This window comes from Zingiber officinale, chromosome 5A, assembly GCF_018446385.1.
Source record: "Zingiber officinale cultivar Zhangliang chromosome 5A, Zo_v1.1, whole genome shotgun sequence".
Taxonomy (NCBI): Eukaryota; Viridiplantae; Streptophyta; class Magnoliopsida; order Zingiberales; family Zingiberaceae; genus Zingiber; species Zingiber officinale.
In genome coordinates, this window is record NC_055994.1 from 129,420,357 (window position 1) to 129,432,838 (window position 12,482).

Sequence of the window (12,482 nt, forward strand, 5' to 3'; positions counted from 1 at the left end):
TTCGTTATCTCAGCACCTCTCTAGTGTTAGTTTTATGGATATGGAAAGAGATAAATTCTAGTATAATGATAAAAGATGAATACGTTCGTCCTTAGCGTCTTAGTCAATCCGTTTTAGGGTTAACACGGAAGAGGTTAATCATGGATAGTTATTAACTTTTGGAATAGTGACTAACATATAAGGAAGGTATTTATTTCGATTTTGTCGAGATTCAAATCTCAGATTTTATGATGATAATACTTCATGTGTTAGTCATTAAATCGTCCCGAGCGGATGAGATAAATTCAAATATGTATATATGAGAGGTTTATTATGGAGTGAATTTCGGATGATGTGTATGATGATTTGATCTTAATTGTTATATCAGAAATGTCATACCCTTATTGGTGATATATAAAACTTTTAGGAAGTAAAAGGATAGTAGGATGTACTCATTCCTCATCATTTCTTTTTTAGTTAATGTATTCATTAACTCATTTGTTTTATATTCATATTTATATTTTAGTCATGTGAAATTTACATCATGTAATTACTCACAAACAATAAAATATTTTTTAAGAATTTTAAAATAATATTTATGTTTGTTCAATTCGCAGGGTTTATGCAATAGATTTTCAGGGAGAATGCCAATAAAAATATAATATAATATACTATATAGCACCTCATAGAATTTGCTTTCCACCGAAAGCTAGTGAGCACAATTTCGACTATGCCACGGCCAGTCTCTTGGTCAGTCTCTTGGTCTGTTTCCTAATTTAACCGACAACTAAAGTTTCCTGGCACGCTCCACCAATCCACTAACTACACAAAAATATAGAATACTCGCAGCATTATTCTTCAACACATCCACAGACGCAGTCGAGGCTAAATAATGACTTAGGGAGCGCATCTGACCGAGTACAGTTACATCATGCATAATCTATATCAAATTTACTTGTACAAACGCACACACGCGAGCTGCCATGGTGGTGGCTTAGCCATCAAATAGATAGATACTACCATATTTGCAGGGATAGTGAGTGAAAACAGAGAGGTCCCAATTCACCATTAGCTGTTCAAATGGCTGAGCATCCACGGAGGCAAGAAGCTACCACTGATCCTAACCTGAGTTTCCTCAGCGTCATCGCTGGCGCCATGGCCACCTCCCGTTCCTTGGTAACACCTGGATCATTAAATGTTTACTCCTGAGAAAATCATCATATCTTTGTAAAAAAGGAGGAAAGCGTAAGCTTGTGTTTTGCGTACCCAATGTTTAGGATCGGTTGAAGCTCCACCATCGTGGGGACCGATGACGCGTAGCTTGCTTGGGCTTGTTGGGTTACAACCTTCACCTTCTGCTTCTCCTTCAGCTGGTTCACATCACAAGAATGTTTCAGTGATTATCCGAATTTACTTTGGGTGACCGTCAACAGTGTGTTACCTCCTTCTCTAATTGTTTGTGCTGCTCACGAAGTGCTTTCTCCTACACATTAAACGGGAAAGAAAATAAATAAATGAAGTCATGAATCTAAAATATGCAATTTGTTGCAAGTGGAACGCCCGAGAGCATGCTTTTAATTTAGAATCAAAATAAGTGGGCATTTATATCATGAAGATAACCCCCAAAGCATAATACTTCTCATACCTGTACCCATGGCTTAATGATTAACTATCAGGACCTTTCACAAGAATAATTCCAAGTAGTCCTCATTCATAGGGCCCACAGATCATAATCGTTTAGAACATTAAAAGGGTGTAAAGCATTTAGGAAATTTAATATCAGATTAGCATAATCTATCTCTTAAAACATATTACCTTCCGTTGAAGCACCGCAATGGACTCGGACATTACTTGGTTCTGCAAATAGCATCAGCTAATAAGGCGTCGGGCAAATTTTATTTAGTATTTTGTATTGGAATGACTGTTAGTTATTGGAATATAGTAATGACATTACCTTTCTTGATCTGATATGTTTCAGAGAAATTTCGAGCTGATGCTCTAATTGTTGGACTTCTTTCAGATTCAAGGATTCTAGTTGTTCTCCCATTAGCTGCCTGTGAAGTTGTGCTTATTCAATAAGTATGTCAACTGGTAAGCAATTCTTCTTTAAGCGGTTCAATTAGATTACCTTTGACTTTTAGTTAAAATTTCAATCTTAGCCTTAAGTTTGCCATATTCTTGACACCAATTTGCCTGCACAATGCCTATAACATATTTTTAACTGAACACAGAATGCTTGTTGGTTGAAGGTTGAAACTTCTCATTTGTAAAATGAAAATGTACAATAGTTCCATTAAAACACACTAGTTTATGGGCATAAAATAAATGCTCACAGAAGAGACAAGGCTACGAAGCATTCGCATTCAAGAAATTAGTAGTACTTGACTGATTAGTGAAAGCTTAATTGAATGTTTGTATTGTTTTGTTAGCTTGAAGCCTAAATAGTCTAAAAGGAGCTATGAATATGTGAAATCCTGAAAATGTCCGTTGCGAGTGAGCCAGGTAATTACGTAATCTAACTTACATTCCAAATCCTAAAATGTAGGAAAATGAGAATAAAAAGGCGAAAGTTATAGGAATACATGTACATAGCTGCACCTAGTCTACTAACCGGAGATTCAAGGTCTGGTGGTTTGAGTTCCTTTTCTGCGTACGTGTAATGCTCGTAACGCTCAAGAATCATTTCCATTCTGCGAAAAAGTGTTTCTCATTAAATTTCTGCTAATGATTGCTACCAATTTCTAAAAAAACGATGTGCATGAATGGGGATTGTGCTATCAAGGATACAATTGTTACTCTTTTAATTCAGCACTGTTATGTACTAACACACTAAGTAGTAAAAACTATTGAAATATGAAAAAAAAAAAAAAACTTAGTTATCTTAACTTCTTACACAAATGTTCATCCGGATGATTTGTTTATCACCCTGCACTATCCAAAATATATAGTTGGCTCTACTATGATTGCAACTTAATTCTCTTCTCAATTTAAATGATGATAATCATGTTTGATGAAAAACAAATCTAATTCCAAAGCTCACGGTACATGGCAAAAGTAGATTATATGGAGCCAAATGATGAACTAGTAACTTTCACTCGATTCAATCACATGAAGAATGCAAAAACACTGTCATAATAAAATAAATTGTTCAAATACATATCATCACTTAGCAGCAATGGGGGCACATTACACTAAGATTAATCCATACAATTGTAACAAAAGGTAATTACACTCACTCCAAATATCTCGTCCCCAAATTATTTGAAGGGAGATAAAATACAGGGTCTACTTATAGTCAATCGCCAAGTAACCAGGGGGTGGGAGCAATTTTTCGCTGAGAGTATGCGCTCGTTGAAAATTGATAAGATTACTCCATACGAGAATAACAAAGAGAATGCCCCATATTAGGAATAAGCAGCCTACATCCTTGCTCGATGTCAAGGCAATGCCCTACTGAACAAGCTGATTAGGAACACTTTTGATCGTCAGTTTCGTACAACTGAATATATTATTAAAAATCATATTATATAATTCTTAATTAGGTTTTGATTAAAACTTAGTCAATAGGATTTCTAAATGACTAGAAGATGTATTAGCTTTTTATATATATATATTTTAAATATTTTTTTTATAAAAAAAATTAAATATATTTTTAGAAGGTTAAAGGTATTTTAGAAAAGAAAAGATAGACCATTCATGAAATAGGAACCTTAGCAAAGTAATAATGAGTTTTTTAGGACAATTACCCATAAAAACCTTTGAGTAGAATGAAAAAGAAAATATGGATTACATCAATGGAATATTAAATCAAGATAATTAGCATCAAGACTACTACAAATAAAAGACCATACTAGATCAAGCCTAATCTCTGCAGGTCAAGTTAGGTGAGAGTGGTTCGGCTCACAGATCGACTGAGCATGACTTGTATGAGCCCAGCTCAAAAATATAAAATATTTGAACATTTTATTTTATTTTTTGAAATATTTCTCCAAATTTTCTAAGTTTTGGAAATTTTATTTTATTAAAAAAATGTAATCCCTACAAACCTGAGCACGAGTGCACTGCTAACTGAGCAACAAAACTATTAAATATTCGAGTTCCTTTCAAGAATCTCTAATACACTTTAAGATCATGTTTACCAAAGCACATAATGGATGGACGACAAAATGCATGGGTCCCTCGTACTTTTAATATATATGTTCCGTTGTTATGTAGATGGATTTAGCCGAATAAAAAACTGAATGAAAGAAAGAGACCACTATCCCTCTTTCTTTTATCCATTGTAATTGGGGGAACCAAGATGATCATTATACAATCCAAAAAAATAAACCGGAACCTTCTTGGGATTTTAGTTAGGTTTAGGGACGAAGTCAAGAATTTCGTATTGAGAGTGAAAGATGTGTGTTACTCCTCATTCGACGCTCATTCATCCTCCATTTTTATACTCTTACACCTCTTCTATCGGGGCCCTAGCTCCGTATCTAGATTCAAGTGTGTATTATATCTTACAGACTAGCTATATGTTGGTTTTTCGCTGAGATTTTTATTTTATTTTTAAACAAAAAGACTTGGCTTTTAGTCAAGGGGACATGTGAATGTGAGTGTACCGGGTGTGGGTTAATTTGGTTAACTATATACGGACAAGTATTATGCGGGATATACATGTGCCGTGATCTGTAAATAGCCTAGTCAAATTCTCACCTGTGCCACAAGAGATTTTTTATAAAATGTTTTTAAAATATATTTGAAATTAAATTTTAAATCTTATTGTTGAAGAAATTTAAATCTTAACCTTTTTTATAATTTGCACATGATAGATATTATTCTCCGAATAACAAATCCTGGAAAATTTCTGCATGCCAATCCTTATCAGTTTCACAGTGGAGAATGCCACCAAATGCACTCCTCATGTTAGCAGTGGAGTAAAGCAATAAAGATATGCACCAAATGTAAACAAAGAATAAACTACATGAACAAATATAAAGATAGATGCTGAAATGATATATAAATAAACTAAATGAAAACAGTTGTTGAAATAAGGGAAAATTACTTCCGTAACTAATAAATTGAATGTAGATATAGACGGCTATATATGTCGTGAATGAATAGACTATATAAGTTAATATCTAAGATGATTTGAATAATAAAGAGTTGGTCCGTGTTATGATAGAACGAAAGTATTATATAGCTCGCATATATATTTATGAGTTAGGTTTATGGATATTGAAATATACGTGAATAATATTAATTAATTCAGGGGGAACGTGACCAGAAATCAGTAATTTGGTCAGAATTAATTCTGCTGCAAAATCAATTAATCATTGAGAATTAATTGATTGATTAATTAATTTTAAGATTAATTGATAATGCAGTAATTAAGATTAATTGGAATATATCGGCGGCAGAAAAAATTAGTTATCAATTAAGTACTTAATTAGTTATCAATTACGTACTTAATTAATTAAGTACTTAATCAGATTAATTTTGCATTGATTTAATTAATTAAATCAATTAATGATTTACTGGAATACCCTTTAAACTACAGATACTCCCTTCTTCTCAACCAAAAAAACAATCATTCATAACAAGCAATACGAGTTTTTTCTTCTCTCTTTAAGGTTTTGAAAATTTGTTGAGACTCAAAATTTAAAGTATTATTATTTTGAATTGTAGATCATTATATCTTAGGAGACAATGACTAATAAATCATAAATACCTAGGTAAAATAATATCATCTCAAGGAAAGATCGTCCGCTCCCTTTGCCCCGACCTTAAAATTATTATCCGAAAAGAAAAGTTTATCCAAAGGGTTGTATTGATATCTGAAAAGGACAATTCAACAATATGACAATATTAAAAGTAGGTAACTAACAAAACTAAGTCGGTGATAATGATATTGAAAAGGGTACGTTGAGAATATTAAGAGATTTGATCCACATTGTCATTCCGAGCTCCATCTGTTCGAGCCATCGACTTATCGATAAGTTTTCAAGCCATCGACTTATCGACAAGCTGACTTATCTGACCTAGATTGTTGGATCAACAATATGGGCAACAACAAAATATACAAAGAATAATTTGTCACCAGATAATAAATGACCGAGTAGTCAATATACCTTTACCACTAATTGATCTTTCATTCTATCAATCCGAGATCCAGGGAGTAAAATTAACAATGAAAACCTAATCTACATGCACCTTATGCGCTGAGATACTGAAGATTGATGGTGTGTTTGGTTGATAGAAACAACTATTCTATTCTTTCATATAAAATAACTATTCCTATATTTGATATAAAAAATAAAATATAATAAATTATTTATTCACTAAAGTAGTGTTGTAAATTCATAAAGAATAATTATTTTTTATTCTATATTCAAGATTGTTTCGTTTATTTTGTTTTAGTTTTATTGTTGTTTTACTTATAAATAGCCTCATGACCTTTCTATATTAACATGACCTTGGTGTACTCAAATCATCCTAGTCAAACTCAATTAAATTCTATGCCTACGATCTTTATCTATTGAAAAAATGTCTTGAGTCGACTTACAACCATTCTAATCGACTCAACTTAATCAAATACAAAAAATAGTCAATTTAAGCAAATTTAGTTAATCCAATTGTAGTTTAATCGACTTAAGTTAGAATATATTGACTATGCTTGCGAGCAATCTATATCTGTCAAATGAGTCAACTTGACTATCCAATCGACTAAGTAAACCTTCAAACGATTGAATTTGATCGACTTACTTTGACCCAAAACCTTCAAACGATTGAATTTGATCGACTTCAAGTTTTCAACTTTGACCCAAAACACATGTTTTCTAGTTGAGTACCCTCTTAAGACGAAAAACTCTATCCAAAAGCCCAAAATAATATTTCTTTGTACTGTCATATTATATGTCTTCATGCCAATGATGCTCTTCTAGTCCTTCTCGATAGGCCTCTATTCCTTCATAGCATTCAAGCTCTCTAAGCTAATTGACCTGCCTACAAGTCCAACATGATCCGAGCTTTGTGCACATTTAGGAATTATATCGTCAACGAATTTCATGGTGGAGGTATTGGTGCACATTTAGGAGGAATACCAATTTTTCAGTCAAAAAGAGATATTTTTGGCCTAGATATTGCCAAATTTATTAAGAGATATCATCATGTCTACAAACTTACAAGGCCAAAGTCAGAATTATAATGCTTCCACTATCGTCTATCCCTAATGTTTCTTAGAATGATGTTAGCATGGTTTTCAATGCTGGCCTACCAAACACTAAATGTTATTTTTGTTCCTGTAAATTGGTTTTCCAAAACGTCTTATTTTATCCCTAGTGTCTTGCTTTACATTAGAGTTTGTGTTGAACAAATTGAGATGATCAATCAAATAATAGAAACCTACTTCAGAATTTTGCTTCAGAAAGGCTAAAAACAATGTGATTTGGTCCTTTCTAGAGGTAAGGAGAAGTACTCAACAGACCTACTATAAAGTATAAGGAAAAAAAGGATGGCCCTGGTCCAATTTTGAAGTAGAGAGACTGCCTACAATTTTGAGCTTCCATCACATATACAACTCATTCTACTTTCAATAATAATGATTAAACTTTTTACCATAGAAAATATTAACTTATCAACAAATTCCACTTGGGAGGATGATGTAAAGTGCTTCAATGATTGTGTATTTCAACGTGTACTGCTTTTAAGGAAATGTAGTGCTTCAAGAATAGATGCTTGCAAATTAAATTCAATTACTTTTTTCAAAAAGTTATAATTTATCTCCACATATCTAAGGAGGTTGGGATACAAGCTAGTAAAATAGACCTTTGGAAGATGAACCTTAAGGTTGTATTTTCCTTTTGTTTTTTTATATATAGGCAGTTATTTCACTATTTATAATGTCCTGAGAAATAGTACAGATAAGGAAAAGGAGACTTAATTTTATGAGCATTTTATGCTACAAATTTAAGAATAGCAACCATCTATTTCTTTCATTATTTTAATTAAGTAAAATGAATTCTTTGATATTATTTTCCTTCCATTTCTTTGCCGCATCGAATAGAGAAGTAAATTATATGTATTTCAAGACTCTCGTCCAAACTGATGGAATGATTATCGCTTAATTTGTTCGACACCTGGCAGCTAAATGTATCTGTATATCCAGGACGTGTTTTTTCTAATTTTCTTTGACGACCTTCTATTCCATATCATACAAATAATATTGCATGTATTAATTTTCCTCAGAATCGTGTTCTATTAAATTATTTTCACTCTGGATGTTGATTTCTGAGTTCATTCTCTACCTAGGTCTTCGGGTATTTTTGGACATAGATCATCTCTGTAGACAAAAAATCTTACTTTAACAAGTTCTATACTTAAGATGCATGTGGAAACATTGGCTTAGTACGTAGGAGTGAAGAGGTACACGTACATAAGATACGTGTTTTCTTGCTTAACGAACCGTATTTTTTTTTCTTTTTAATTTTAAAATTTTATTTGCTGGAAAATAAAACTAAATATAGTAAATTTTCACAAACCAATCCTAATCAATAATTCTCATACGATAAACAAACATTCCACCTGCCAAAATACATAATAATACTAGAAGACATCTATAGATCAATTAGCTTCTCGTCAGAACCTTTATCTTTCACGGTGGCTAATTACTAGTTTGTATGATTACTCATATCTAAAATGCAAATGTTATCTATTTTAGTTGGAAGTGGAAGAAAGCACTACAAAAAAAAAATGCAAAATATGAATAGTTAGGAAAGGTCCAATCTTATTATAAGTTAAAGACTGACCAAAATAACAGCATGTACATATTAAACTATTGCCATAAAGAGACAGGAAAACTAAAGAGAAACCAAACCTAGGGAGTAGCTCGGGCAACCATTATTCTCAGAAGGAATGGATGGAATCCATGAGAGGACTTCGAGAAATATATGTAGTACCCGAATGTAGTAATTTTTACTTCTTCGTGTATCAAACACGAACCTGACAAGACTCCGTTCTTTAATTAATGCATTCTTAAATAAAGCGTGTATTTTTAGACAAAGAATTAATGTATTCGTGTAGGAAATTCGCATATTTGAGCCTAGGTTGGGAGTGTCGGACTTGTACTACAAATATCTAAAACTTAATCGACGAAGATAAACCGAATGCAAGAGGTAGATGAAATACAAAACAAAGGAAGATAGATTAAGAATCTGACCTTGAGAAAGAGACGGGAGAACGAACATAGCCTTAGATAGATCGAAGACAACCACAGTTTCGAGAAGAATTCAGATCTAAGTATAGGACGACGGAGTAAGCTATCGAATAGAGGCCGAAAAGAAGAGCGAGCGCACCTGGCGTCGGTGGAGTACTCATAGAGCTTGCCCTTGGCGGAGAAGATGACAAGAGCGACTTCGGCGTCGCAGAGGACGGAAATCTCGTGCGCCTTCTTGAGCAAGCCAGATCTGCGTTTGGAGAAGGTCACCTGCCGATTTATCTTGTTCTCGATCCGCTTCAGCTGCACCCTCCCCCGCCCCATCTCTCCTGTCCCCTCCGCCGCAGCCGACGACAATCGTTGGACAAGAGAGAGAGAGAGAGAGAGAGAGAGAGAGAGCGAAACAGAGAGAGGGCCAGAGGCGGTCTTATAGAAAACCAGGGCGGAATTGGGGCAACCACGCTGTCGAGTACTGATTGGCCAAAACGTTATAATTAAAGAGCAGAGCCTAGGTGTGCGATGCGCGTAGCTACACATCCTCTCCTGCGCATCATCGTACGGATCGAAACCGGGCCACTTTCTGACCCATCGGCGACCTAATGATTAAGTTTTTCTTTTTTAAGAAAAAATAAATAAATCAAATTTCCAGTTCCAGACGATCCTTATTCGCTTTAGACAAATATATACCTCAACGGCAGTTAAAAATTTTTATTTCCATTGTTACTCTTTTCTGCTAACTGTGGACCCTCTTCCAGTAGAAGACCAGAAGCCGAAGGAAAGAGAAAAAATAACAAACGTGTCGCCATCACTACTGTAAATGAAGGCGAGCTCTTGTGACAAGTCCCGTCCACAATAGTGTAAATGAAGGTCACATCAGATTAGAGTTTAGCACTGTTTTTATTTAAAAAAATAAAATATAGGTACTTAATGATAATGCTTACGTTGGGCCAAGCAAATTAAATTATAGATAAACAAGTTGTTTAGGTTTCTAGTAGTTTAATTAACGAGTGGAAGATGGCAGGTAGGTACCAGGTAGGACACTGCCATGGAACAGTAGTACGTCAATGAACCAGAGATATAAAAGAAATGGTTCCCCACCGTTCGCTGCTATAATTAAGCATCTTCCTGTAGGGAGCTAGCAGAATACCATATATTCACTCCACCTTCAAGGCTACCGACACAAGGACAGCCGATGTATTATCGAGTCAAAGTTCGTCAGGAATTAATGAGCGATCGATACGTGTGGCACGGCTCGATCAATGGAGGGTGGTGTGGCAACGATTATGAAACACCTTTGCTATGGTTTTGGCTATAGTAGTGATATAAAGAGTAGACTGTAGAGTGCAGAGCTTTGGAACTCGTTGTAGCCTTTTGGCCCTACATATATATTTTAAAAATGGAGAGAGAAGATGATATATGTATAATGATGACGACGATGAGAAGTGACCCAATTCTTGGCCGCAATAGTAGGCCAAAGAATGCAACGTCGTCCATGAGATTTCTACATCTAAGGGGAAGTCTCCAACAACATTGGCGTTGTCATCTACCTCCTTCTCTCTCTCGTTCTTCCTTTCTTCCAAGGGAAGGAACGTAACGTCGTCTATGCATGTGCCTTCCCACGCTCTCTATGACTCTATCTCCTCTCTGTTTTTAACCTCCAATAATTACGGACAAAAGCTTTTGCGATTACCGGTTTCGACGTCTCGATTTACAATATTGATTGGTTGATAAATTTTTGAATCTATATATATACTGACTGACTTCGTTATCGTGTTGGATGGTGATGAGAAGATTGTGCCGAAAATTGGACCGGGAAGATGGCCTGGAGACGGTGCTGGAGGTGCCCATCCCGGAGGAAATGTTCGCCGACGACGTCAACGCCGGCGGCGAGATGAGGACTTGGCTCAACGCGCAGGCTTTCGACAACGCCGCCGCCGACGATCAGCACCAGCAACAGCAAGTCTCCCGCCGCAAATCCGAGCTGCAGCTCCTCCTCAACGTCGTCGGCTTGCCTCTCGTACCCTGCCCCGTCCCCTCCGATCATGCCTTCGGCGGCCGTTCTATCCTCCTTCGTGATAACTCCTCCCTCGTATGAAATTAACTAAATACAGAAAATATAAATATATATTGATTGCGCGTGTTGCTAATTAATTGTTTATTGATTTTTTTTTTTTGAAAAAAAAAAAGCAAGAGTCGTCGGCGAAGTACATCATCCACCAGTACATCGCGGCGACGGGAGGTCAGGCGGCGCTGACGTCGATAAGCACCATGTACGCGGTGGGGAAGGTGAGGATGAGCGCGTCGGAGTTCCAGGGGAGCGACGGCCCCAACGAGGTCGGAGGGTACGTGCTGTGGCAGAGGAGCCCCGACGTGTGGTACTTCGAGCTCATCATGGCCGGCTGTAAGATGAGCGCCGGCAGCGACGGAAAGCTCACCTGGAGGCAGTCCGCCTCCATGCAATCCCATGCCCTCAGAGGCCCCCCGCGCCCGTTGCGCCGATCTCTGCAGGTGTCGACGCCGTGATTTCTGCCAGTTGGCTCCAATTGAATGTGATTGAGCAATTGGATTTTGATGATAACGAAACAGGGATTGGATCCGAGGTCGACGGCGAACCTCTTCTCGAACGACGCGGTGTGCACCGGCGAGAAGACGATCAACGGCGAGGAATGCTTCATGCTGAAACTGGAGGCGGATCGGGAGACGCTGAAAGCCCGGAGCGCCGCCAACTTCGACATGGTGCACCACACGATATGGGGCTACTTCAGCCAGCGCACCGGCCTCCTCGTCCAGCTCGACGACACCTACCTCCTCAGCATGAAGGGTGCCGGCGGCTGCGGCCAGACCATCTTCTGGGAGACCACCATGGAGTCCGCCCTCGACGACTACCGCCTGGTCGACGGCGTCAGCGTCAGCGTCGCGCACGCAGGCCACACCACCGTCACCCTGTCCCGGTACGGCGAGGGCACGGCCAAACACAAGCGGAGGATGGAGGAGACGTGGACCATCGAGGAGGTGGATTTCAACCTCTTGGGCTTGTCCATGGACTGCTTCCTCCCGCCGGCCGACATGAAGAAGGACCAAGACGGATGGCAGCAGTGAATCATGCCTCGATTCTTCAAATCTTTGTCTCCCTTGATCGCGTTCTTGTAAATATAATTAATCAATTGATACAACGATCAGGCTGTGATTTTATTTTTCATTCACAATTCATGTGGGAGGAAGAAGATAGATAGAAGAAATAGGAAAGTAAATTCTGACGATTCTCTCTGTTTTTTTTTTCAATCAAGGTATCCAGGTATAATCC

General features: G+C 37.1%; 2 protein-coding genes across 2 annotated transcripts; one reads left to right on the plus strand and one right to left on the minus strand.

Moving 5' to 3' along the window:
- Window positions 1-865: 865 nt before the first annotated feature.
- LOC121981740 (truncated transcription factor CAULIFLOWER A-like) lies at window positions 866-9,572 on the minus strand. The gene is made up of 8 exons (XM_042534440.1): window positions 9,318-9,572; window positions 2,591-2,669; window positions 2,108-2,172; window positions 1,934-2,033; window positions 1,795-1,836; window positions 1,421-1,462; window positions 1,246-1,349; window positions 866-1,162 (listed from the first exon to the last, which is right to left on the minus strand). The coding sequence occupies exons 1-8, from the start codon at window positions 9,500-9,502 to the stop codon at window positions 1,048-1,050; spliced, it is 732 nt and encodes a 243-aa protein (XP_042390374.1). The 5' UTR covers window positions 9,503-9,572; the 3' UTR covers window positions 866-1,047.
- A 1,128-nt stretch (window positions 9,573-10,700) lies between these two features.
- LOC121981744 lies at window positions 10,701-12,377 on the plus strand. Its single transcript, XM_042534445.1, has 3 exons — window positions 10,701-11,267; window positions 11,366-11,686; window positions 11,765-12,377. The coding sequence occupies exons 1-3, from the start codon at window positions 10,956-10,958 to the stop codon at window positions 12,275-12,277; spliced, it is 1,146 nt and encodes a 381-aa protein (XP_042390379.1). The 5' UTR covers window positions 10,701-10,955; the 3' UTR covers window positions 12,278-12,377.
- The last annotated feature ends 105 nt before the right edge of the window (window positions 12,378-12,482 follow it).

What these genes read in the sequence shown, in the direction of transcription:
- LOC121981740 (XM_042534440.1), bottom strand. Translation starts at nt 9,502, where the DNA reads ATGGGGCGGGGGAGGGTGCAGCTGAAGCGGATCGAGAACAAGATAAAT. An exon ending in GAGTACTCCACCGACGCCAG is followed by an intron (nt 2,670 to 9,317) that starts GTGCGCTCGCTC and finishes ACTTTTTCGCAG; the next exon opens with AATGGAAATGATTCTTGAGC. An exon ending in CAACCGATCCTAAACATTGG is followed by an intron (nt 1,163 to 1,245) that starts GTACGCAAAACA and finishes TTAATGATCCAG; the next exon opens with GTGTTACCAAGGAACGGGAG.
- LOC121981744 (XM_042534445.1), top strand. Translation starts at nt 10,956, where the DNA reads ATGGTGATGAGAAGATTGTGCCGAAAATTGGACCGGGAAGATGGCCTG. An exon ending in TTCGTGATAACTCCTCCCTC is followed by an intron (nt 11,268 to 11,365) that starts GTATGAAATTAA and finishes AAAAAAAAAAAG; the next exon opens with CAAGAGTCGTCGGCGAAGTA. An exon ending in CGTTGCGCCGATCTCTGCAG is followed by an intron (nt 11,687 to 11,764) that starts GTGTCGACGCCG and finishes ATAACGAAACAG; the next exon opens with GGATTGGATCCGAGGTCGAC.